The 26441-nt window shown below is 43.2% G+C and overlaps 2 protein-coding genes across 4 annotated transcripts in view; one reads left to right on the plus strand and one right to left on the minus strand.

The window, feature by feature from the left end:
- The window catches only part of LOC139757212 (uncharacterized), a 292609-nt gene extending 271175 nt beyond the window's left edge, over nt 1-21434 (minus strand). For 2 of the 3 annotated variants that reach the window (XM_071677379.1, XM_071677377.1), the window contains exon 1: nt 9832-10675. In XM_071677379.1, coding sequence (XP_071533480.1) covers nt 9832-9946 — 115 coding nt within the window. In that variant the 5' untranslated portion in view covers nt 9947-10675. Of the gene's footprint in view, nt 1-9831; nt 10676-21331 lie in introns of those variants that run through there. The other variant, XM_071677378.1, reaches the window with a different exon arrangement.
- LOC139757211 (glycerophosphocholine cholinephosphodiesterase ENPP6-like) overlaps nt 1-26441 on the plus strand; it is a 137854-nt gene that overhangs the window by 21993 nt on the left and 89420 nt on the right. The window lies entirely within an intron of this gene.

Genomic DNA, 26441 nt, shown 5'->3' on the forward strand with positions numbered 1-26441 from the left:
TTTATGTTACCCCGTGTGTTTGTTTATGGTGAAGGGGGGAGAGGTCTGGTCTGGTCTGGTCTGGTCTGGTCTGGTCGCTGGACCGACCTTAGTGAAGGTTTATGGTAATGTGTCCCGGGGTGTTGAATGATGATCATCCCCCCCCATACCCCCTTCCCCCCCCCCTTCCCCCTTCTCATTCCCCTCTACCGCTTGCCTGTGCATGACCCGGGGGGTTGGGGTAGGGGTTGGGGGGCTGGTGGGTGCGTTCATGTATCCCTGAGTACAGGCGGTGCATGACGGGGACCTGGTGGGTGCGTTCACCTGAGTGACCCTAGTCACTCTTATGGGACCTGGTGTGTGCGTTTTCATTTGCCCCAGGTCACTGCTAGTGCATGACGGGGACCTGGTGAGTGCGTTCACCTATTCCAGGTCACTGCTAGTGCATGACGCGGACCTGGTGAGTGCGTTCACCTATGCCAGGTCACTGCCCGGTGCATGACGCGGACCTGGTGAGTGCGTTCACCTATCCCAGGTCACTGCTAGTGCATGACGGGGACCTGGTGAGTGCGTTCACCTATCCCAGGTCACTGCCCGGTGCATGACGCGGACCTGGTGAGTGCGTTCACCTATCCCAGGTCACTGCTAGTGCATGACGGGGACCTGGTGAGTGCGTTCACCTATCCCAGGTCACTGCCCGGTGCATGACGAGGACCTGGTGAGTACGTTCTCTTCACCAAGGGCCACTGCATATAGGTGAGTGCGTTCACCTGTAGTAGACCACCCTACTAACAGGGGTGCGTTCATCTCACCGCACCTTCGACAGCATCTTTCATCACGTCAACCTCTCTGAATTTGACCTTCTGATTCAATATGATCACAGATTCTTCATTTATTCATGATATCTTCGTTAATGAGAGGAATTATACATGGAATGAGACCATTTTTTCCTTACATGTTCGTCAAAGTCAGATGTAAGCTGAATTTTTCCTCAATATGTTCGTCAAAGTCACACGTAAGCTGGGTGATCTCACATGCTTCTCAGAACCTTGTCGTAAAATGGATGAAATTTATTGATTTTATTTAGATCATCAATTTTTATTGGGGGGCGTGTCATGATACAAGTGAATGATGTATTCATTTTGAGTTCCTGGGAAGTGGTCGAAAAGGTACGGATTTGTATGCAATGGTGAGCTGGCTTGTCTCGTCGTTGAATTAATAATGTGCTGATGAACTTAATCTACTGATGTGTCTCTAAGGCTTGACCTCTCTCTCTCTCTCTCTCTCTCTCTCTCTCTCTCTCTCTCTGTGTGTGTGTGTGTGTGTGTGTAGAGAGAGAGAGAGAGAGAGAGAGAGAGAGAGAGAGAGAGAGAGAGAGAGAGACAGATAGACAGACAGACAGACAGAGACATACACACACACACACACACACACACACACACACACACACACACACACACACACACAGAGGGGAGTTCATTGGATCCAGCCACTAACATCCCAACAGCACTATTCGTAACCATTTAGCTAGTTTTGGCTCCATAAATATGCGGCCGGGCCGTCCAAACTGTGCCAGTTTACACCCACGACAAAAAAAAAGCAAAACACACACACACACACACGCACACACACACACACACACACACACACACACACACACACACACACACAGGGTCTCATCCACAACACCCGCCTCTCTCCCTTACTCCATCCCTCCCGTATGTGTTTGAGTGTGTGTGTGTGTGTGTGTGTGTGTGTGTGTGTGTGTGTGTGAGAGAGAGAGAGAGAGAGAGAGAGAGAGAGAGAGAGAGAGAGAGAGAGAGAGGTGGGGTGGGGGCTCCCGGAGGACTCATCATCACATACCTCCATTTCATCAACGAAATTATTCATCTCATTTTCAGTGAAGATGATGATAAAATATGGCTGTGTGTGTGTGTGTGTGTGTGTGTGTGTGTGTGTGTGTGTGTGTGTGACCCCCTCCTCCTCTCCCGCAGCCCGTCTGTGTCATCATTAACAGTATGAAGGTGTGTGTGTGTGAAATACTCTCTCCAGTCCACGATTTCATAAAGATATCTGGTTATATTCAGTAAGATATTGATGGTAACTTCGTTACTCGTCAATAATATATAGTTCACGGTTTATTTTGAACTGGCTGTAGCCGAGGGCTGAAAAGCATACAGAAAACTAGGATACAGCCATGAACAGGGAACAATAAAGCTGGGTGTTGAACATTTCTAGCACTAACGTAAGGGTGTGTGTGTGTGTGTGTGTGTGTGTGTGTGTGTGTGTGTGTGTGTGTGTGTAAAATACTATTTTCACTTGATGTAAAGTGAATATTATATTTTCTAGCAGATAACAAAATTAATATATTCATTAATGTATGATTATTATTATTATTATTATTATTATTATTATTATTATTATTATTATCATTATTATCGTTATTATTATAACTTTAATATCATTATCAGTATTAATATTTTTCTATTATTATTATTACCATTATTATTATTATTATTATTATTATTATTATTATTATTATTATTATTATCAGTATTGATATTTTTATTATTATTTTATTATGATTATTATGATTATTATTATTATTATTATTATTATTATTATTATTATTATTATTACAGGAAGTAACGGACAGTGTCCTTATTTTCCGAAGCAATCACGTACGGAAATATTACGTCCTTAAGAATCTTGGACATCGAACCCGGGTCTGAATTCCCTGGCGAGGGCTACTGCTTCCCACCATCAACCACAGAGATAAGATCTTTCGCCGGAAAGCCAATGTTACGTTAGATACACTTATATAAATATAAGTGACGTGAGGCACTTACCGAGCACAATGGCATCGCGTAAAGTATAAGTGTATATATCAGATTGTCGCTTGATATAACAGAGAGGGTTACTTTTTCATAAGTAATGATTGAGGTAGGGTTACTTTTTCATAAGTAATGATTGAGGTAGGGTTACTTTTTATAAGTAACCTCAGTCATAAGTTTAAGTCTACGATTGCGGCAAGGTAGAGCAGAAAGGCTTCCATTTTGTAAGTAACGTAGATCATTATAAGTGTAAATCTAAGGCTGTCGCAAGAAGGAGTAGCGAGGGTTACTTTTGTGTTAAGTATATTAAGTAGCCCATAATTTCCTTGACTTGCTGTTAAAAATAGCGGTGGAGAAATGATTTTCCATTGAGAGTGGACGCCCTCGGAGGGGAAACGCTGGAAAAATGATGTTTACTATAAAGGGGAAAAAAAAATATTATGTGAATATAATGATATTGTGAGGCAGGTCCATGATGCCTCGTCTCCTGTGTGGGCGGTGATAACACTCGTCTGTGTGTGTGTGTGTGTGTGTGTGTGTGTGTGTGTGTGTGTGTGTGTCTGTAGGGTCTGTGTGTCAGTCTGTTCCAAGCGTGTACATGCGATGCCCACCTGGAAGGGGAGGAGTTGGTTGGTGCGACATTTTGGCTTCTTGAACAGCCTCTCTCTCTCTCTCTCTCTCTCTCTCTCTCTCTCTCTCTCTCTCTCTCTCTCTCTCTCTCTCTCTCTCTCTCTCCACACCCACCACCTTGGGCTAACTACGCCCGCAAAATATCTTTACCGTAAAGGCTTCGTAGAAGTTACATACACCAATATGCAAGTATATATATATATATATATATATATATATATATATATATATATATATATATATATATATATATTATCCCTGGGGATAGGGGAGAAAGAATACTTCCCACGTATTCCCTGCGTGTCGTAGAAGGCGACTAAAAGGGGAGGGAGCGGGGGGCTGGAAATCCTCCCCTCTCGGTTTTTTTTTTTTTAATTTTCCAAAAGAAGGAACAGAGAATGGGGCCAGGTGAGGGTATTCCCTCAAAGGCCCAGTCCTCTGTTCTTAACGCTACCTCGCTAATGCGGGAAATGGCGAATAGTTTGAAAAAAAAAAAAAATATATATATATATATATATATATATATATATATATATATATATATATATATATATTATGACGACGGCCACCCCCCTAACAGATGGCCAGCGGTGTGGCATACGCTGGGAAATAAAATGTTTGTGGTTGGTTGTTAACTAAAACACGTAAAACACGCAATTTGAACGTAGATTGGAATGTGTTTGTGTGATTACTATTTGTGTGTTACGGGGAGAGGGTTTTACACTGGTGTTGCTCCGTCTCTTAACTTTGTGTGTATATATATATATATATATATATATATATATATATATATATATATATATATATATATATATATATATATATTCCTATGTGTCTACGGGGAAAATGAAACATTCATAGAAATATCTTGATCACGCGCAAAATTGTGACCTTTCCAATGTATATATATATATATATATATATATATATATATATATATATATATATATATATATATATATATATTCCTATGAGTATATATATGTAACAAGTCTTTACTCCGGTGTTTGTCTACACACACAGACACACACACATACACACCCCAGACCTGAGGGGAGTATGATGAACAGCTGGGACTGCCTGCGGGACGACTGCCACGCCCAGGATTCTAAACGATGGGGGAGCCTACCCCAGGCTGGCCAGTGATGACTTATAGTCAGTAATGTGTGTATGAGAGAGAGAGAGAATTATTATGTAAATTTCATTATAATCCTATAGAGAAAAATTAATTAAAAGCAAACACATTAAATCATTGAGAATTATATTTGATATCTGTAGAGCAGAGACGTACAATTTCTCTCAGGTTATAATTCATTCGAAGAGGAAAAACTTTGGCCATAAATCATAAAAGATTGGACAGTTATTGGGTACAAGGGAGTAGGGGGTGACGTGGGGCCTGGACCTGGGGTCACACACACTGGGGTGGGGGTCAAGAGGCCAGGACCTGGGGTCACACAGACTCGGGTCTAAGAATAACGCTTTTAAAGGGTTGTAACCGTTCGAAAAGTGGGTTGATAGATAAATGGACGGATAGATGGATAGACTGAGAAACACATGAGAGAGAGAGAGAGAGAGAGAGAGAGAGAGAGAGAGAGAGAGAGAGAGATTGGGGTTGGTCATGCAAGACTTTACATGCTGATTAAACAATCACATGTGCAAAAGTGTAAATGCATGACCCATTTTTCCTTCTTTTTTTTTTCAACCTGATGTGATAACAGTATTCTATATCCCACCTCCCCTGACCTACACTATCTCGAATCTCTTGTGGTCTGGTGCATCAGCAAACCCTATCTGTGTCTTTCTCTAAGATTTCATCTTTTGTATCATATTCTTGTGAGCATTGAGCACATAGATTAGCACTGGTAATACCAGAGCTTCCTCATCAGTAGTAGATAGAGATGGCCTTGACCCTTATGAATGAGGTCGAAGGTCACGCCAATATGCAGAAGAGGTGTCGTATCGTCGTCCCCGAGAACCACCTCGTTCGTACTTAAGGGTCGTATCGTTGTGCTCAAGGGTCGTAGTATCGCTGTGCAATTTGGAACCCCCCACCTCCCTGATCAAGGGTCAAGGACCATCGAACCCCGTCGTGCCCAAGTGGGTTGAACGCCCTCTGTGCCCCGAGCAGGTATGTAAGGCCGTGGCCTTCCATGGCCTCATCTATACTGCGTGATGGGTTCCATCTGACCCGGCAACCACCAGAGGTCGCAACCCCATTGGATACCTCACGTTCCACACGGGTTTACACTCGGTGGTTTTTCAGTTAATCACAAACGACTGAACCACCCCATTAGAAACAAGAAAAAAAACGAAGAAGTATAGACATTGAAGTGATATCCTCCTCCTCCTCCTCCTCCTCTTCTCCTGCTACTGGTATTTTAACATGACCTTCAGTTGGAAATTGGTGAGACATATCGCTCACCTCTATGGTTGGCAATCACCGTTACTCACCCCACCACTTAATTGTTCGAAGGTTCAAGAATTGCACAGCGATTCATTCGCTTTTTGGATCATTTTCTCCAACAAACACCACCCCCCACACCCCCGTCGTTCGTCTCTGTTGCACTTGTTTGCATACAGAGCGGTGGATGGGGGGGCAATACATTTTTATGGACTTCCTTTGTTTGCACGTACAGTCGGGACTCTTGGATTAATGATAGTGGGTGTCGAGAGCCATTAAACCCGACAGACGTACAGGAAGGGACCAGAGTCTCTCATTGGTGGAGGAGTTCCGGATTATATGCAGTTTCGTGGTTCGAGGTTGAGGGTCTGTGAATTATTTCGTGTCCTCTTTAGAGACCAAATTCTTCAGGTCTTCTTTTTTTTTTTTTCCAAAAACCAGATTGTTTGTGTTTGTTCTCTTAGAGGACCAGATTCTTTAGGTCTGTTCTCTTGGAGGACCAGATTTTTTCGGTCTGTTCTCTTGGAGGACCAGATTTTTTCGGTCTGTTCTCTTGGAAGATCAGTTTCTTTGGGTCTGTTCTCTTAGAAGACCAGATTTTTGGGTCTCTTCTCTTGGAAGACCAGATTTTTCGGTCTCTTCTTTTGGAAGACCAGATTTTTTCGGTCTCTTCTCTTGGAAGACCAGATTTTTTCGGTCTCTTCTCTTGGAAGACCAGATTTTTTCGGTCTCTTCTCTTGGAAGACCAGATTCTTCTGATCTGTTCTCTTCGTCGAAGACCAGATTCTTGATGTAAGTGTTTAAACATAAATGTTTGGGTCAGGTTATGGTAGTTCTCGTAAGGTGAAAGTAAAGTTTCTAATGTCATTATTGTGACTTTTATGATTCGTGTATAGATGCAGATAGATGTAATCTTTAGGGAAACACAAGACTTCGGCATAGAGTGTGCGTGGTCTTGAAATGATCGTAAATCACCTGAAGGTGTAGTTAGGTAACTGTGACCTAAAAGGTTTCTTCGTCTCATTGCGGTATAGTTGGAGTACGACGTTGTGACCTTTTTGGTCTTATGATGACCTCGCCTCTGACCTTACCGTGACTGGTCGAGTCTAAACCACTTAAATATGCTAATCGTTGGAGGGGGGAAATGACAGTACTATGTCTGGTCAAAAGCCAGGGCTAGGATGTCTGTTCTTTAGGAAAAAGGGAAAAAAATAAAATGAAACGGAAAAAAATCTTTTGTCTCCCCCTCATGTGGAGGAAGAGAGAGACAAGGGACTCTTCCGTTGCTTGAAGTTCCGCCACAGGTAGAGGGAAAAAAAGGTAAATGATTTGCAACAATTTTTATACCATGATATTTGCCATCCCCCTAACACTTAATATAAATTTGAACAGCCCATCATTCCGCACTCCTGAGTTATGGCACTCCCTCCACCCCCAAAAAAAAATAAAATCAGTTTTTCATTATTACTATGCAAATTTATGCAAGTACGTGCCTCAAATTTTAATCAGTTTTGCACCTCTATAGGAAGGACCTATGATGTAAGTATGAAGCTTACATCATGTGTGGTTCCGGAGTTATCGTGTGGACAAAGAAAAAAAAATATTTCGACAGACAAGCTAGACAGACGTGATGTTCCACGTACACTTGTCTAGTGGCGGGACGTAAGCTGAAAGGCCATGGCTACGTCCAAGACCCCACTCCATATATCATTTAGTTCCCCACTTCCCATCCACTCCTCAGACTACAGCGACTTGCGAGACTCTTAGAATTATACCTCCCCCCAAGAGCTGGGTTATTACGGAATGGTAAACTTAGATAGGAAAAGTACAATGTTTTCGCTTGATTGTCGAAGTCCAACAGAAAGTAATTTTCGAACTTTTAAAAGTTTGGGGGAAATTCACTCTCAATGTCGGATGTGCCAGAGGGGGCTCACCCAGAGTGCAGCAGGACATAGATCGTGGATAAACTTGTGGACATGAGATAGAATAACAAGACCTGATGGTCTGTGGACGAGGTTAGTATATAGATGAGGCAGATAACAGAAGACCTGATTGTCTAGAACGAGGTTAATAAACAGGAAAACTATGTAACAGACGGCCGGATGGTCTCTGGACGAGGTTCGTACGTAGTTGAGCCAGATAACAGAAGACCTGATGGTCTGTGGACGAAGTTAGTGCACAGGTGAGGCAGATAACAGAAGACCTGATGGTCTTTGACGAAGTTAGTACATAGGTGAGCCAAATGGCAGGAGACCTGGTGGTCTTTGACGAAGTTAGTACACAGGTGAGCCAAATGACAGAAGACCTGATGGTCTTTGACGAAGTTAGTACATAGGTGAGCCAAATGACGGAAGACCTGATGGTCTATGGCGAGGTTAGTACATAAAAGAACCAGACGACAGAAGATTTCATGGTTTAGGAAGAAGTTACCTGCAGGAGGACAGTAATAATCTTCTGCATTCCCAATCAGTGTAGATATAGATAGGATAATAGCGCAGGATTAGGATAGAAGGATTAGTATCTAATGACCGAACCCGTTTGGGATTCACAAGGACCCAGAATCGGAGGGAGTGTGCGAATGACGAACAGAAGGATCCCCTTCAGGACTCCTGCTGGTGGAGGTCCTGTGACTCGGGTGGTGGTGCACTGGGTTGGTGACTCTCAGTCAGGATAGTAAAGTACTGGTAACTGGGGCAGACATGGACTGGGTTGAAGAACTGGTTACTAGGGCAGACGTGGAATAGGGTGAAGCACTAGTGACTGGGGCAGACATGGACTGGGTTGAAGAATGGTGACTGGGGCAAACATGGACTGGGCTGAAGAACTGGTTACTAGGGCAGACGTGGAATGGGGTGAAGCACTAGTGACTGGGGCAGACATGGACTGGGTTGAAGAACTGGTGGCTGGGACAGACGTACGTGGACTGGGTTGAAGAACTGGTGACTGGGGCAGACGTGGACTGGGTTGAAGAACTGGTTACTGGGGCAGACGTGGACTGGGGTGAAGCACTAGTGACTTGGGCAGACATGGACTGGGTTGAAGAACTGGTGACTGGGACAGACGTACGTGGACTGGGTTGAAGGACTGGTGACTGGGGTGGACATGGACGGGGTTGAAGAACTGGTGACTGGGATAGACATGGACTGGGTTGAAGAACTGGTGACTGGGGTGGACGTGGAGTGGGGTGATTAAAAGGACTGGTGACTGGTGAGAACTGATGCGTCTGAAATCGTTGTGACTGAGTCATTCGACTGACTGTCGTCTGGTGCGGCAGCGTTCTCTGACTCATGAGTCCTGCAGTGCTCAAGGGTCGTACCGTCGTGCTCAAGAGTCGTACCGCCGTGCCTAAGGGTCGTATCGCAGTGCTCAAGGGTCGTACCGTTGTGACTGGGGCATAGGAATAATATATATATATATATATATATATATATATATATATATATATATATATATATATATATATATGAAGCCTAATGCCGTATACAAGCCGTCAAATGAGTAATTAGGTGATTGACAGATGTATTAGACAACACATCAACTCGACAGCACTTTTAAGTTTGAATCATGATCAAACTATACCAGCGATAGCAATCCAAAAGTGCTTTATCTATCTCTCTATCTATCTATCTATCTATCTATCTATCTATCTATATATATATATATATATATATATATATATATATATATATATATATATATAATATACCGAAAGTTTGGGCATAAACCGTATCGATATTTTCATACTAATTGGGGCAAAAAGGGGTGAAACTTTCGCAGATGATTATAATATTGGCTTTTGGATAAGTTATGAAAACGTTCGTACACACACACACACACACACACACACACACACACACACACACACACACACACACACACATACACACACACACACACAAGGACAAGGACATATAAGGCAATACATCACTGGGGAGGGGAAAAAAAAGAAGTTCTCTGGTGACGGCTTGACCTTAGATTATGACATACCTGTTAGCCAGTCGAGGTCCAAGGACTCCTCCCAGCCGGACGAGCCGGACCCGAAGTTGCCCGAGTCCAGACCATCATTACCGGGACCGGACCCCATCGGACCGAACTCCAACATCGCCCTTGGGTCTTGAAGGTCCGGAGAGTGGAGGGAACCCGTGCCCAACCTTATCTCTCTCTCTCTCTCTCGCTCCCTCTCTCCCTCTCTCCCTCTTTCTCTCTCTGTTCTGACGACGAGGTGCTCCAACTTCAAACAAATATAACTTCTTTTTTTTTTATGTTAATCTATTGTTCCACGACCATGGTCGATCCGGTTCGTGAGCTGTGGCTCTGGCCAGATGGGGGACATGGTTGACAACCCGCCACAGTAGTAGTCCAGGGCCTAATGACGTACCTGGGCCATTAGCAAACACTTGTTAGAGTCACGCGTGGAATAGGGGTGGTGGTGGTGGTGAGTGAGTGGGGTGGGGGAGGGGTTTACCACAATCGCCACAATTCGCTGGGTCTCGACAACGATACGTTACTCTTCCCCCTGGCGCCAGCTACGCACAAACATCACTAATGTATTGAAATCACATTGTTCACCTGTTCTCGCCTTTGTCACCCGTAAACACATACACTACACCCAACTCGGCATGTTTGCTTGGGTCACTTATCTCACTTACGAGCCAATGACACTTCGAGTTTAAGTGTATTTCCAGGCACTAATCCCGCTTAGACCTATACTGTTTGGATATGTAAGTAGGTAATCACTCGAACACAAAGTTATGTCGCTGGGAAGCCGTAAGATCGAGCGGCGCAGACTGAACCGTCAGCTCGCTGGCGTCGCCACCAGCACACTGAGCCGAGGCCCGAGGGTGGAGACACACCCTCCACCAGGGTGGAGTGGGGGGGAGGTGCCGTCTGACGGAGGGAGAGGGGTAGGGGAACAGGGGACGCGCGCCCCCCCCTTCTCTGCCAACCCCACTCCCCTGCTGGTGTCCCCCTTAACAACCCTCTCTTTCCATCCATCCAGACAGGTTGCGCCTCTCTCTCTCTCTCTCTCTCTCTCTCTCTCTCTCTCTCTCTCTCTCTCTCTCTCTCTCTCTCTCTCTCTCACCCGGGGGAGGGGGGGGGTTGCAATCTGTTATTTTCTGCCTCACTTTCACGTGGGCTGCCGCCGTACAACAAACACACACGCACCATCTCTCTCTCTCTCCATCTCGTAAACATGATACTTGACAACCACGTACTTCACACTGGTCCCTTCTTTTTTTTTTTTTTCGTTAATGCAGCAGATTTTCTCTTCACAGCGGCGAGCAGTACGCGCCAGCGCTGCCCAGTCGTCACAAAATACCCTTTTTCTCTCCATATGTGAAGTCACAGCTTGATCTGGCCCAGCGGGATGAGGCTTCATTCGAAGCAGGAGAACAATACATGGTCGAGACGGGTTCGTTACGACAGTCGACCATGGGCCAATACCCATGGGCTTCACCCTGCTCGCGTACTCGGTTTTCAGGTTATTCACCGTCTCGAACACTGAACCACATCAGTTCATTAGTGATTGACACACACACACACACACACACACACACACACACACACACACACACACACACAGACACACGTGTATTCTCTTTGACACCCAGCTGAAAATTCTGCAGCTTCGATGATGAGCAAAAACTCTGCAGGAGGAATAAAAAAAAAAGAAAAAAAGAAAAAAAAAGAAAATGTGAGGCAATAGAAAAGCGACATTAATGTTGAAAGAGATGGCCTGGGCTAGTGAGTCTTGCCGTCTTTATAAAGGGCGAAATATGATACTAAAATAAAAATATCCCACAAGGCTTTTCCTTTTTTTTCGGAGTATATATATGTCTCTGTAATAACCCCGGGTGTCAATAACACGCCCGTGGCGCGAGATGATGACACGACACAAGGGTATATTGTCCTCTCTTCATACACACGGTGCTTCAACTTACGTAGTTTATCATAGGTTTACGTACCAATTGTGTCATGGTTTAAAGCTACAGATGTGGAATTTCAGGAAGATATTTTAAGAGAGACGTATCAAGCGATAGCATTTCATAAAAAAAATGGGTTTGGTATATCAGATTTGTTTTATATAAGTAATCAGGTCTGATATCTTGAGTGCCTTTGAACCATAAACTAAGTTCGTTCGTGTTGGAAAATACCTACAAAACTAAATGTTACATCTTTAGCTCCTGAATTCTGTAGGTAACTTCCTATATTCAGTGTGGATACACATGCCAAGTTTGGTGAACATCCACTGAGTAGAAGTCAAGTTATTGTAGGAAAACTTTAAGATTGATGATCGGCCGGAGGGAGAGACAGAAGGATGTTGAATCACCATTGACTTATTAACCTCCAAAATTGACAGTTATACTAATCTAAATGATCATGGTACACATGCCAAGTTTCGAGGATAGGCGTTACCGGATTCCGCCTGCTCAAGGTTGCACCGTAAGTGAAAAGTTACTTTCTTTTGCGAGGCTGTTTCACAGGGCGTACATAGTCTCGTCAAAAAACTTCTCGCTCCAGAGGACACTACATTCCCCTTCTACTGGAAGTAGCGTAGCTTTGGGCTGCAGGAGCGTCTGGGGAAACGTCCTTTCTCTAATACGAAGACTCTTGAATTGTGGATCATACCCCCACAAAATGTTTTCCTCCGTTTTCTTTATTATGCAGGCTCAACTATTTCCCAGATATACTGTATGAATGCTCATGAAAGTTTCCAAAATATATAAGATACTGCGATGACATCTTAGAAAGTATGAAAGATAAAACTCAGATGAAAAAATCATATTGTGCCAAACAAGTTTGATATGTAAATATTGCACTGGACTTCGTCGGAACAATGTTAAAATGGAATTTTTGCCAATACTGAGTATATATATATATATATATATATATATATATATATATATATATATATATATATATATATATATATATATACTTTTTCGGGGGTTTAAAATAGGATTACTTGTGCCTAAGGCTTTCAGTATTGTAATTTCTATAGAAATTTGATGATACATGATCTTACGGGGGGCTTTAGAATTGAAGAGTGAACTACGTGACACTGTACTAGCCCGTGGAAGATGCTGGGCGTGAAGACTTCTCTGGCGAATTTTCCTCACGTCCAGGGAAGGCTCAAGTCACCTTAGCCAGGCCTTAAAAACGAAACGTAGTGAAGTCCATCGAGTTACACAGAACTGCACTGGTGCACAGACTACACACACACACACACACACCCTTCAAGGTCAGAGAGAGGTGGTGATACGGAAGTAAATAGAGATTACTTTACGATCACAGATCCTTCAAGGTCAGAGAGAGAGAGGTGGTGATACGGAAGTAAATAAAAGAGAGAACTGTGTAATCTGAAAGCCATGGGAAGGAATGGAAGACATACCCGTGAAAAGAGGCATTGGTCGTAAGAGTTGGGTGAGGGAAAGAGCTCCAAAGCTTAGCCGCGTAAAGAAAGAAACAGACATCGTAAAGTCCTATATAGTAATAGTTAGACATCCTAATCATCGTAATATATCCTACGGTGTTTGAGATAGGATCTTCTCCATCTCTGTGTGTATGGTTTGAGATGTGTGTGTCTCTAAACGAGAAATATTTTGTACGATAGGTTTTCCTCTCTCATTCTCGTGATGACATATTTAACATCAACTTCGTCATCAATAACATGTTTAGTATTACTCGTTATTTATATCCGATAATCTGGAAATTCTGGTACGGCATAATGAACTCTGTGACTGCCATCAGTGTTAGTAATTTAACCCAAACAAATGTTCAGGGATGGATAAATTGACCCCGTGTGGAGAAAGACGTCGAAATGCGGCGGGAGTCGAAGTCCATAGGATACACTAGTATACCCTCTGAAGAGAACTTTCTAATGGTTCTACCCTTTGGTACTTTACCCAAGCCCTTAAAAGACACGTCAGTTCCTTCCTCCATTGCCACATCCTTCAGGTGGGGTTGATTGGCTCTGATACGCGAAAAGAAAAAGAAATGTTGAAAATATTTATGAAAAAAAAAGGGGGGGATGGATTGAAGACCCATCTGGAAATTCTTCCCGCCCTCGTCATGAAAGCACATTTCCCTCAGTTTCTTTAATTAGTTTTGATTAGTCTGGCGGCTGGATGGTCTCTGCGTACTGGAGGAACTCCTCAAAATCCAAGAGGTGGGTGGGGAGGGAGGGAGAGAAAGAGAACCTACCTCCTTCCCCCACATCCACTTCCCCAAGGGAAATCGAGAATTCTCTCTAGAACCTTCCAGAACGTCTCCTTGGAGACAGAGACACCTCGTTTTGGTCCGCGGCTGATCTCCTCTCTCTCTCTCTCTCTCTCTCTCTCTCTCTCTCTCTCTCTCTCTCTCTCTCTCTCTCTCTCTCTCTCTCTCTCTTGAGTCCAAATTACAGTTTTTATATCAGTAATTTCAGAAACAAAACATCTTTAGAAGCAGAAGTGCGTTGTCTGTGTGGTCGTAAACCAGGACACTTAAAACACTTAAAGTCAGCCTTTGCCTTAAGTGATGTCGTAATAGTGTAATTAGGAACTGTTAACTAATGCCTTATAATCTGCTTTGAGATTAAGAATGACGTAATTTAAGTGTTGATTACCACTAATTACCAGAGATACACAAAAGCATATAAACCTTCGCCAACTTTATATATATATATATATATATATATATACATATGAAAGTTTTTTGTAGTTTTGTACATAATGAAACTACAAATTTATACAACCCCCAGTACCTCTATATCTACCTTCCTGTCTATCTATCTATCTGTGGATATATATATATATATATATATATATATATATATATATATATATATATTTCATACTATTCGCCATTACCCGCGATAGCGAGGTAGCGTTAAGAACAGAGGACTGGGCCTTTGAGGGAATACCCTCACCTGGCCCCCTTCTCTGTTCCTTCTTTTGAAAAAAAAAAAAAAAATCACATCATATATATATATATATATATATATATATATATATATATATATATATATATATATATATATATATATATATGATGTGATTATTACACGAAAGTGCACTTGGGAACTTTTCGTGTTTCATTTTCCCCGTGGACTCATAGGAATATATATATATATATATATATATATATATATATATATATATATATATATATATATATATATATATATATATAAAGTTTATAACATGTTCTCTAATAATTACGAAAAGAGCTGAGAGTCACATAAATAATTCTACCGGGAATTACTGTAGCCATGAGACACGCGTACTGTAGAATAAACAGAGGGCCCTCCCTCCCAGCCGCCCCCCCCCACCCCACCCCCGCTAACCTGTTTAGGTACAAACTGTTGAGCTGTATATCTACCCGACAGCTGGCGCTGGTGATGGGGAAATTAATGTAAACTTAATAACTGCTTCACCTCGGCATTATACGTTGCCTGTATCCCTTTACATAATGCAGGCCCGGAGGCAGTTTTAGCAGTATAGTATCATGGGTTACTGGCAGTTTTAGCAGAATAGTATCATGGGTCACACACGCAGTTTTAGAAATATAGTGTCATGGGTCACACACGCAGTATAGTATCATGGGTCACACGCAGTTTTAGCAGTATAGTATCATGGGTCACTGGCAGTTTTAGCAGTATAGTATCATGGGTCACACACGCAGTATAATATCATGGGTCACACACGCAGTTTTAGCAGTATAGTATCATGGGTCACTGGCAGTTTTAGCAGTATAGTATCATGGGTCACACACGCAGTATAATATCATGGGTCACACACGCAGTTTTAGCAGTATAGCATCATGGGTCACTGGCAGTTCAGCACTGTGATATCTTTGGGGTAAAAGGTTAGCGTGGCAGTACGATATATATTGGCGTCAGGCAGTTTGACAGTGTGACAGCATCTGGCGATGTGGAAAGGGGGGTTGTGTTGGGGGGTTGAGGATGGGGATGGGGTTGGGGTTGTCGTCAGTTATCCTCTGAGGTAATGAAAGGTTTATTAGTGTGCTTAATTATCATTCCTTAGTGTAGATTCATTAGTCTAATTGCATCTGATGTAGCAAGTCCAGCAGCCTAATGACAGTTTCATTCCACATATATATATATATATATATATATATATATATATATATATATAAAGGGAGCGGGGGGCTGGAAATCCTCCCCTCTCGCTTTTAGTTCTCCTAATGAAGGAACAGAGGAGGGGGCCAAGTGAGGATGTTCCCTCAAAGGCTCAGTCCTCTGTTCTTAACGCTACCTTGCTGACGCGGGAAATGCCGAATAGTATATAAAAAAAAATATATATATTTATATAGTGCCTTCAAAACCGCAAATGATATTTAGATTATCTGAATCATACTCACGTAAGTACAAGAGTGTCAGGTGGCAGAGCCAACAGGTCTGTCACCCCCACGTCTGAGACCTCTCTCCCCCACCAGTAATCTCCCCCAACACAGCCGTCAGAGCCGGGGTGGATGAGGAATGTCAAGCCGGCCCCATTCCCGAGGCATCGTCCTTGGCCATTTGGAAGGAAGGGAAACTCACCCACCCACCCACACACACACACACACACACACACACACACACACACACACAGCCACACACACATACATACATACATACATACACACCCACACCCACACACCCACACGCACCCACACACCCCCACACACACACACACCCACACCCACACACACAGAGTGAGTAACTTGGTCTTCTATCCTGATACCACGTCATTTTCGTCCCCTGTAAAGAGGTGGCCAACTGCAGGAAACTCCTCCTCCTTGTTCTTCCTGATCTCACAGTAAACTTTATTGAGGTACGAGGTTATTACGGCTTTCAAAACTCTCACGGGGTTCGTGTGTACGAGGAGAGGGAACTGAATCGTTCGTCTTGGTGTGATTTAATCCCTTATAATGTCACGAGGAGAGGGTCCTTTTTTTTTTTTTCTACTGGAACCGGTGAACACACTTTACGACCATTTAGAGAATTATCTGATTGTCCATATGCTAATGGCAGAGTGGTTAGTGTGTTATTACTGGAGGAGGAACCTGTTTGTTGAATCGTGGGGTGTAGGGGGTTCTCCTTGATTAGTAGCATTGTTATTATCATTGTTATTACATTTTATCATTATCATTATTAACATTATTACTCTTGTTATTACATAGAGTAACTACGGCATACATTGCGTGGTAGGGAGGAAAAGAATACAGTTCCAGGTAAAGGGCAATCAGAACACAGCAGGAACGGCGATAATCCCTGTTATGAGCATGGCTCCTGACGCCCTTTGCTGTCAGTAAAGCATTCCCACCCCAGGGTCTTGTCCATGGCAGACAGACGAACGGACAGGCACAACTTTCCATCTCAACCTGCCCCGGCCAGTGAGTGAAGTGAGTGAAAATGTATTCGAATGAAAATGGAGGATGATATGATTTGCAAGATCAACAACATTTGGCTTCAAACACGACAAAAAGAAAAAAAAAGAAAAGAAAAAAAAATCAAAGTAAAGAATGTCATAATTCTAGTTTACTTCCAGTGGATTACGTGAGTTTACATCTTAACTCGTCCTTTCTCGTTTTAAAAGGTATTTAAGTTTACGTTTGGACGGTGATTACTTTACCTAATAATGTAAACTATCTGAGTGGAGGTAGAGCTAGTAATATATCCCGGTTTACCGTAACGCCTGAGAGAAAGAGGGAGAGAGAGAGAGAGAGAGTGAGAGAGAGAGAGAGAGAGAGAGAGGGAGAAAGAGAGAGAGAGAGAGAGAGTATGTATGTGTGTGAAGACTTCATTAATAATGTGAATGTAATTATGTGCAAATAAAATGCCAGATTATAATTATGATTCTGATATACTGTTGATTGACTGGGCTAATATGGTCAGGGAGAGAGAGAGAGAGAGAGAGAGAGAGAGAGAGAGAGAGAGAGAGAGAGAGAGAGAGAGAGAGAGAGAGAGGCGGGGGCAATCTTCCTATGGGGCAGTGGGAAGGGGGGTATGAAGGTACTTGCTTTGTTATGTCCTGATTTTGAGGGCAAGGGAATATAAGGGAGAAGAAGGAGGAAGAGGAGAAAGGAAGAAAAGGAACAGTAGAGGGGATGGAAAGGCGGAGGAGCGTGGAAGAAAAGGTGGAGAAGGAGGGAAGAAAAGATGGACGAGAAGAAAGAAAAGAAAGAGGAAAATCAATGGAACAGAAGCGGGAAGAAGAAGGAGACATGAAGGTAGAAGAGGAAGACAAGAAATGATATAACGAAAGAAGAAAAGAAGAGGATGGAAAGTCAGGAACAAGAGGGAAAAATGATGATGGACGAAGAAGAAAAATGAGAAATCTCCGTCAAGAGAGATTATACCCGACATATGTACCCCGACAACACCCCGACCACCATTTCCCCCTCCAGCTCACCCACGACCCCTTCCCTCCTCCTCCCAGTACACACAGCTGCGTACCAGGTGGGAACCATTCGAGCCATAATTAAGGTCAGAAATGATCTAATTATTGGGCCCTCAGGGCTCTCCGTAATTAGATAACATATATATATATATATATATATATATATATATATATATATATATATATATATATATATATATATCCTTCAGCTGTTGCACTGTGTCGGATCTCCCACACTTCCTCCTCCCACTTGTGGTACCTCGCAAATGTTTGGCGGAGATAAACTCGTTATCGCACACCCGAGTGAGCGCGTTGGTCTGGTAGACTGGAGCAAAAAAAGAAAACTTTGAGCCGGCTGAACCGGTAGACTCTCTCTCTCTCTCTCTCTCTCTCTCTCTCTCTCTCTCTCTCTCTCTCTCTCTCTCTCTCTCTCTCTCCCCCCCCCCCTCCGCCACTGCCGCATCACTCGCCTTCGCCAGAGCAGCTCGGACTAATGACCGATCATTTGACCCACCGTCTGCCATTCCCTCCCACAAAACCTTGCGACCCACCTGGGCCTCCCTCCTCCATTCAAGCCTGCTTATAACCAACCCCAACACTCTTCGAGGTGGCACAAGAATTCGAAATCGCTTCAGGGATACAGAACCTCAAGGTAAAGCACTTTAGTACTGTCATTGACTTGCTTACCAAACTGTACAGGGAATTCTTCCCTGAAGGTAGCTAGATTCCTTACCTTGCACCATCATCAACACCCTACGTACCTCCAGCGATCTAAATACTTCGTTGACGTCATTGACTTGCTTACCAAACTGTACAGGGAATTCCTCCCTGAGGGTAGCTAGATTCCCTACCTTGCACCATCATCAACACCCTACGTACCTCCAGCGATCTAAATACTTCGTTGGCTTCATCATCCTCATACATCTCCCTAGTGCTGGAGTCGACAGACCTCCGATTATCCACTGGGGTACGATCCACTGCCATCATTCCGATCCCCAGCTTCACTGTGTGAAGAGGTTTTATAACATGGGACCTAAAGAGACATCTGCAAGTCCCATAGACTCTCAACAGTCTGGCAATATGAAGATACTCTTACCATACACTGGCCATTCTACCTTCCTGAACTTCGTCTACCTCAACTTAAAGGAGAGCAAGATCTTTAAGGATCTCACTCTCATTATATTCACCAATGTCTTCGACCTAATCACCTGCAGCATAACCATCAACAAAGCCATCAACCTTTGCTTACGGAGACGGTATAACCAACTTATTCCTGGATTTAGAAGTAACTCGGAATATCTAACATGAGTCATTCTAAGTAGAAATGAAAGTGGAGAGGGTTTCATGGGAAGGAAAAAAAAAATATTTCTTGGCCTCGTAAGCTGTATTCCAGAGGTTACAAGGCATCAGAACAGAAGCCGTCAAACCATGACTCAGGTGTGAGACAACCTCTGCTATGTGTTCAGCACAACGTGAGGCATCTCGGTCAGCGAAGCAGTACCCGTCTTAGGAAAAGTCATTAAGGATGACGTGCTGAACTTTCCCAAAGTGCCAAAGTTGGCTCTTCGATGGCGCACGGGATAAAGGGTGGGTTAGAAGTGATAAAAAAAAGATAAGATGATGGTCGGAAGATCCTTAAATAAGGGGGAAGAAAGAGAATAACTTCAGTGATAGGGTTCAGTAGTAAAGAGATCGAGAATGCTGGAAGATTGGTCGTGATGGTTAGGAACTTATCCTTTTAGCTGTTTGCTTATCTGTTCCAGATCGTTATGACGTGGAGAAAAAAAAAAGGTGGAAAGACCTCGGCTCCCCCGGGATCATCCCGGATAAAGGTTACCCACTATTTCATGTGGTGTACATTGAAATTCCCTGCTCCGTGGCAGGAAGTCAAATAGTTGAAGCGCTGCACGTACACTGAGGGAGGTGGAGAGGATATTCGGAACATAAGCAAAGTTACAGGAGTTACAGGAAGCAAAGTTACAGGAAGGTTTTGAGCCAGATGGCACGAGGGTACGACCCTTGAGCACAAGGTTACGATCCTTTAGCACGATACGACCCTCTAATTCGAGGGTACGATCCTCTAGCACGAGGATACGACCCTCTGACTCGAGGGTACGATCCCTAAGCACGAGGATGCGACTTTGAACACGAGGGTACGGCCCTTGAGCACAAGGGTACGGCCCTTGAACACGACAGTAGAACCCTTGCATGTGAATTCAGGCTTAGGACCAAGGATCGTGCCATCGTACCCGATGGTCAGGGGAGTTCTACCTCAGGCCACAGACAACGGTGGGGCAGACAACATGTTAAGAAGTACCAGCAACGGACCCTTTCCCTAGGGCAGCGCCTTCAGTGGCCGCTCCTACCATTAAGACTCTAACGCCAGTTTTAATAGCTAGATCAGGTGACGGTCCATTAGCGTCCCTTGAGCAAGGAACCTCCTCTTCTTTCTGATATCCCTCACAGCAGTATATATATATATATATATATATATATATATATATATATATATATATATATATATATATAGGAAAGGATCACAATGGCGTCCTAGCTTCGTCTCTTCGATGTATATCAACTGACTGTTATATTTCTCTCTTGTGTCTCCCCTGATGATGTGATTATTACACGAAAGTGCACTTGGGAACTTTAGTGCTTCATTTTCCCCGTGGACTCATAGGAATATATATGTGTGTGTGTGTGTGTGTGTGTGTGTGTGTGTGTGTGTGTGTGTGTGTGTGTGTAAACTTTGAAATAATCACATGAATACATTTTGCTTTTTTCCCAGTATCTGTCATTCTACACCAATTTCTACGAGTCGGTGGTTCCCAGTTACCTATAATAATAATTACTGAATTTTCTTTCACCTGAACTTGGCTGATGATTGCCACAAAATTGCTCACGTACCTATGAAACTTTGCGTAAGAAAGAAGTGGAGAGAGAATGAATAGAGAAGATTTGGGGAATTCACAGAAAACATTGAACATGTTGCTTTACAAACTTCCTCGACCAAGAGAAGCTTTGGAAAGCATTGCCCTAAAGCGTGTTAACGATTCGTTCATGCAAACTCTTGGTGTATGCAGCATGCACGTACTTACCTATAGTCCAGGGTCGTCCTTTCTGGAAGATTGGTGGGAACCTCATCCCGTTGTGACCTCCTGTTGCTCCCGTTGTGACCTGTTATTTTCTGTGGTTTTATGATGGTAAACTTATGTTTTTTTTGAGGGGTGAGGGTGGGAATGAATCATTTCTCATTAGCTGGTGCCCTCCCGTCTGATGTTGGCTTATGAACTTTAAAAATGTTCAGAAATGCTTCCGGTTGTGCAGTAGTTATGCTATTTGAAAAAAAAAAGAAAAAAAAAAAGCTTCCTTGTTGGTTAAGAAGCCCTTTCGTTGATGTGGTTACGGTTTCCGCTGAGCAGTTGGTCGTTTCCAATTACGTGATAACAGCACCTCTCTTATATATACATGAATACCACTTCGGTGAGGTGATAAAAACTTACGGACGGACGAGTTTGTAAAAGATCTTGGGTTATTAAGATTACGGGTCGGCTGATAAAGCGACAGTAACCTAGAGAGGATAAATGACAGATACAACTTAACGTTTAGCTTCATTCTTCTCTTCCAAGGACGCTGAAGGTCCCTTTACCCTCACCATCGTCTGGTCTCTCTGTTCCACTGAATCTGTCAGTCAGTATCCGTGGTCTATGCTCGTCAGGTACTGGCGAAAAGCTCGTTAGGGGGTGTAAGTCTCATACTCTTGAGCCTATCATTACTACGAGGAATTTTGGAAATTTTAGAATCACCTCAGTGGCCTTATTCCAAGTCATTCGGCAGCTGTTGTTATGATTTTGTTTACATCTTTACCGGGAGGAAATTCCGAAGGAACGCCTCTGCCCTTTTCCCCACAGGGCGCCACGGGTGCCGCCCTGGGACGCTGCCACCACTGTTGCCAAAACATGACCCTGACAACATCACCCCCTTGAGCACGGCGGTACGGCCCTTGAGCACGGCGGTACGACCCTTGTGCACGGCGGTACGACCCTTGAGCACGGCGGTACGACCCTTGATCACGACGGTACGACCCCTGAGCACGACATTATAACCCTTGAGCAAAACAGTACGATAGCATGGCTTACCGAGGCCAAAGATCAAAGACCAGACTATTCTACTCAAAAGGGGTAATTTCATCTGGCTTAGGGATCAAATGGTCGTGTTCAGGGTGTTACAGACAGACGAGCGTTAATTACCACAGTGAGAGGACAAGTTCCATTATTCTTATATACTCCTGGCGTTTGAGAACGTTTGCCATTGTCGTATGTGACCATCCAACAGCACGGGAAAATAGGGCTCTGCCACCACAGGAAAATAGGGCTCTGCCACCACAGGAAAATAGGGCTCTGCCACCACAGGAAAATAGGGCTCTGCCATCACAGGAAAATAGGGCTCTGCCACCACAGGAAAATAGGGCTCTGCCATCACAGGAAAATAGGGCTCTGCCACCACATACGGCACTTGATCTGCCATCATTAGTGATGTGAAATGACCCCTCCCTGCCAACACTATTTAGACGTACGTCATAACCTTGCCACCATTACTTGGATGTAGTAACCCTGCCACCAGTAAGTTCATAGATGCTGTAACCTAACCACCAAACTTGTGAAATATGGCCATTCCAAGGTCACTTTCCACTTTCCCTGTTGAGATAACGGCCATTTCACAATTACGTTCCCCACCAGGACAAAAGTTAAAGAGTGCGCACCTATGCCAGTGGCAGTCGAGTGTGATACTAAAGCAAATGGAGCGCTTCACCCTTCGACAGGTTTGTGGGGCTTCAACACATATAACCCTCTTTCCCCGAGCCTTATGCAAGCTCCCACTACAGACTGACCTCATCGCACTTTTTCACCGACCGTACTATTCGGGATGATTTTTTTTTTTTTTTTTTGGTTATTGCCCTGAAAACTTTTGGCTTTAACTTTCTGTATTCGTTAGTTGACGAGATGACGGAACTTTGGATTGTAGGCCCCAGTGGTGGATCTCTCTCGTCTATGGAATACGATCGCAAAATCAACAAATGTATGTACGCACATATGGCATTTAGAAAGCTTCCCTTCCATTGTCGGGGCTTCCTCTCTCACCATTGTTTGTGGAGGAGAAGGATTATATTTTCGTTATCATCACTTAATCTGGTGACAGAGGAATGTGATACTGTTTTTTTTAATCTGAAAGGATGTACATCCAGGGGCAACAACAGGTTAGTGTAAGAAAATAAGTAAGGAACACGTTAGAGAAGATGTAAATAGTTATTATGATTAGTATACGATTTGTAAGTTAATGGAGTAAATTTACCAGTGAAACTGTGAATATAGAGCTAATAGAAAACTTATGTCATGGACAGTGCAAGAAATTGGACTCTACATGTAAAAATTCCTTCCTTGTAATATAAGATTAGTATGCACATGTGATGAAACACACACCCACACACACACACACACACACACATACGTGTACATATCCCTGGTGGATGGGAGAGAAAGAATTACTTCCCACGTATTCCCTGCTTGTCGTAAGCGACGAAAAGGGGTGGGAGTGGGGGACCAGAGATCCATCCCTCCTGTTTTACGATGGCTTTCATCTGCTCTGGACGCTACCTCGCTAAGGCGGAAAATGGCGAATAGGTAAAAATTCGCCATTTCCCGCGTTAGCGAGGTAGCGTTAACAACAGAGGACTGAACCTTAGAGAGAATATCCTCACTTGGCGGCCTCTTATATATATATATATATATATATATATATATATATATATATATATATATATATATATATATATATATATATATATATATAAGTGAAATCGCACTTCAGTAAGAGTTCATATATTTAATTTGTTATTCTTTTTATACAAGTAGCACAACAAGTTTCATGAAGGCAATCCACCTCATCGGGTGCCAATAATTGATTGAATTATTTAGATCCCATCACCACAGAAGCACCGTCTAGCGTCTACCACATAGACAAACACACAGGCCTGGCAGACAGTAACAGTTAAAGGCCAGTGTGTTGTCTGTGATGGTAGACGTTAGACGATCCTTTCGCTGTCATGTTGGGATTTAAATAACTTTATGAATTATTGCACCTGTTGAGGTGGATTGTCTTCATGAAACATGTTGTGCCATATGTAAAGAAAAATTACATGTTAAATTAAATGAACTACTGATTTCACCTTCATAGCTATCATGACTGACTCATGTGATCATATATATATATATATATATATATATATATATATATATATATATATATATATATATATATATATATATTATATTTATTATTTTATTTTGTTTTTTGCTGTCTCCCGCGTTAGCGAGGTAGCGCAAGGAAACAGACGAAATAATGGCCCAACCCACCCACATACACATGTATATACATACACGTCCACACACGCTAGTATACATACCTGTACATCTCAAAGTATACATATATATACGCACACAGACATATACATATATACACATGTATATAATTCATACTGTCTGCCCTTATTCATTCTCATCGCCACCCTCACACATGAAATAACAACCCTCTCCCCCAAATGTGCGCGAGGCAGCGCTAGGAAAAGACAACAAAGGCGACATTCGTTCACACTCAGTCTCTAGCAGTCATGTAATAATGCACCGAAACCACAGCTCCCTTTCCACATCCAGGCCCCACACAACTTTTCATGGTTTACCCGAGACGCTTCACATGCCCTGGTTCAATCCATTAACAGCACGTCGACCACGGTATACCACATCGTTCCAATTCACTCCATTCCTTGCACGCCTTTCACCCTCCTGCATGTTCAGGCCCCGATCACTCAAAATCTTTTTCACTCCATCTTTCCACCTCCAATTTGGTCTCACACTTCTCCTCCTCCTCTCTCATTCTCTCCATGTGACCAAACCATTTCAAAACACTCTCTTCTGCTCTCTCAACCACACTCTTTTTATTACCACACATCTCTCTTACCCTATTATTACTTACTTGATCAAACCACCTTACACCACACATTGTCCTCAAACATCTCATTTCCAGCACGTCCACCCTCCTCTACACAACTCTATCTATAGCCCATGCCTCGCAGCCATATAACATTGTTGGAACCACTATTTCTTCAAACATACCCATTTTTGCTTTCTGAGATAATGTTCTCGACTTCCACACATGCTTCAACACTCCCAGAACTTTCGCCCCCTCCCCCACCCTATGATTCAGTTCCGCTTCCATGGTTCCATCCACTGCCAAATCCACTCTCAGATATCTAAAACACTTCACTTCCTCCAGTTTTTCTCCATTCAAACTTACCTCCCAATTGACTTGTCCCTCAACCCTACTGTACCTAATAACTTTGCTCTTATTCACATTTACTCTCAGCTTTCTTCTTTCACACACTTTACCAAACTCAGTCACCAGCTTCAGCAGTTTCTCACACGAATCAGCCACCAGCGCTGTATCATCAGCGAACAACAACTGACTCGCTTCCCAAGCTCACTCATTAACAACAGACCACATACTTGCCCCTCTTTCCAAAACTCTTGCATTCACCTCCCTAACAACCCCATCCATAAACAAATTAAACAACCATGGAGACATCACACACCCCTGCCGCAAACCTACATTCACTTTCCAATCACTTTCCTCTCTTTCTACACGTACACAAGCCTTACATCCTCGATAAAAACTTTTCACTGCTTCTAACAACTTGCCCCCCACACCATATATTCTTAATACCTTCCACAGAGCATCTCTATCAACTCTATCATATGCCATCTCCAGATCCATAAATGCTATATACAAATCCATTTTCTTTTCTAATTATTTCTCACATACATTCTTCAAAAGCAAACACCTGATCCACACATCCTCTACCACTTCTAAAACCACACTGCTCTTCCCCAATCTGATGCTCTGTACATGCCTTCACCCTCTCAATCAATACCCTCCCATATAATTTCCCAGTAATATAATGCATATGTTCGCACACTTTCATGTAACACATCGTACCCTCAACAGCTCGAACCCAGGCCCCTTTGCGTAGTAGTCGGAAAGGCTAACCACTGGGTGATTCATCTTTGTGAAGGCTGTATCAGTGGGAGTAGGTACATATTTTTTTCATCCGCAAGCAATTGTTTCCTTCCCATCCATGGTCACTCCACTTTCAAG

This window comes from Panulirus ornatus, chromosome 25, assembly GCF_036320965.1.
Source record: "Panulirus ornatus isolate Po-2019 chromosome 25, ASM3632096v1, whole genome shotgun sequence".
In the NCBI taxonomy this organism is placed as follows: Eukaryota; Metazoa; Arthropoda; class Malacostraca; order Decapoda; family Palinuridae; genus Panulirus; species Panulirus ornatus.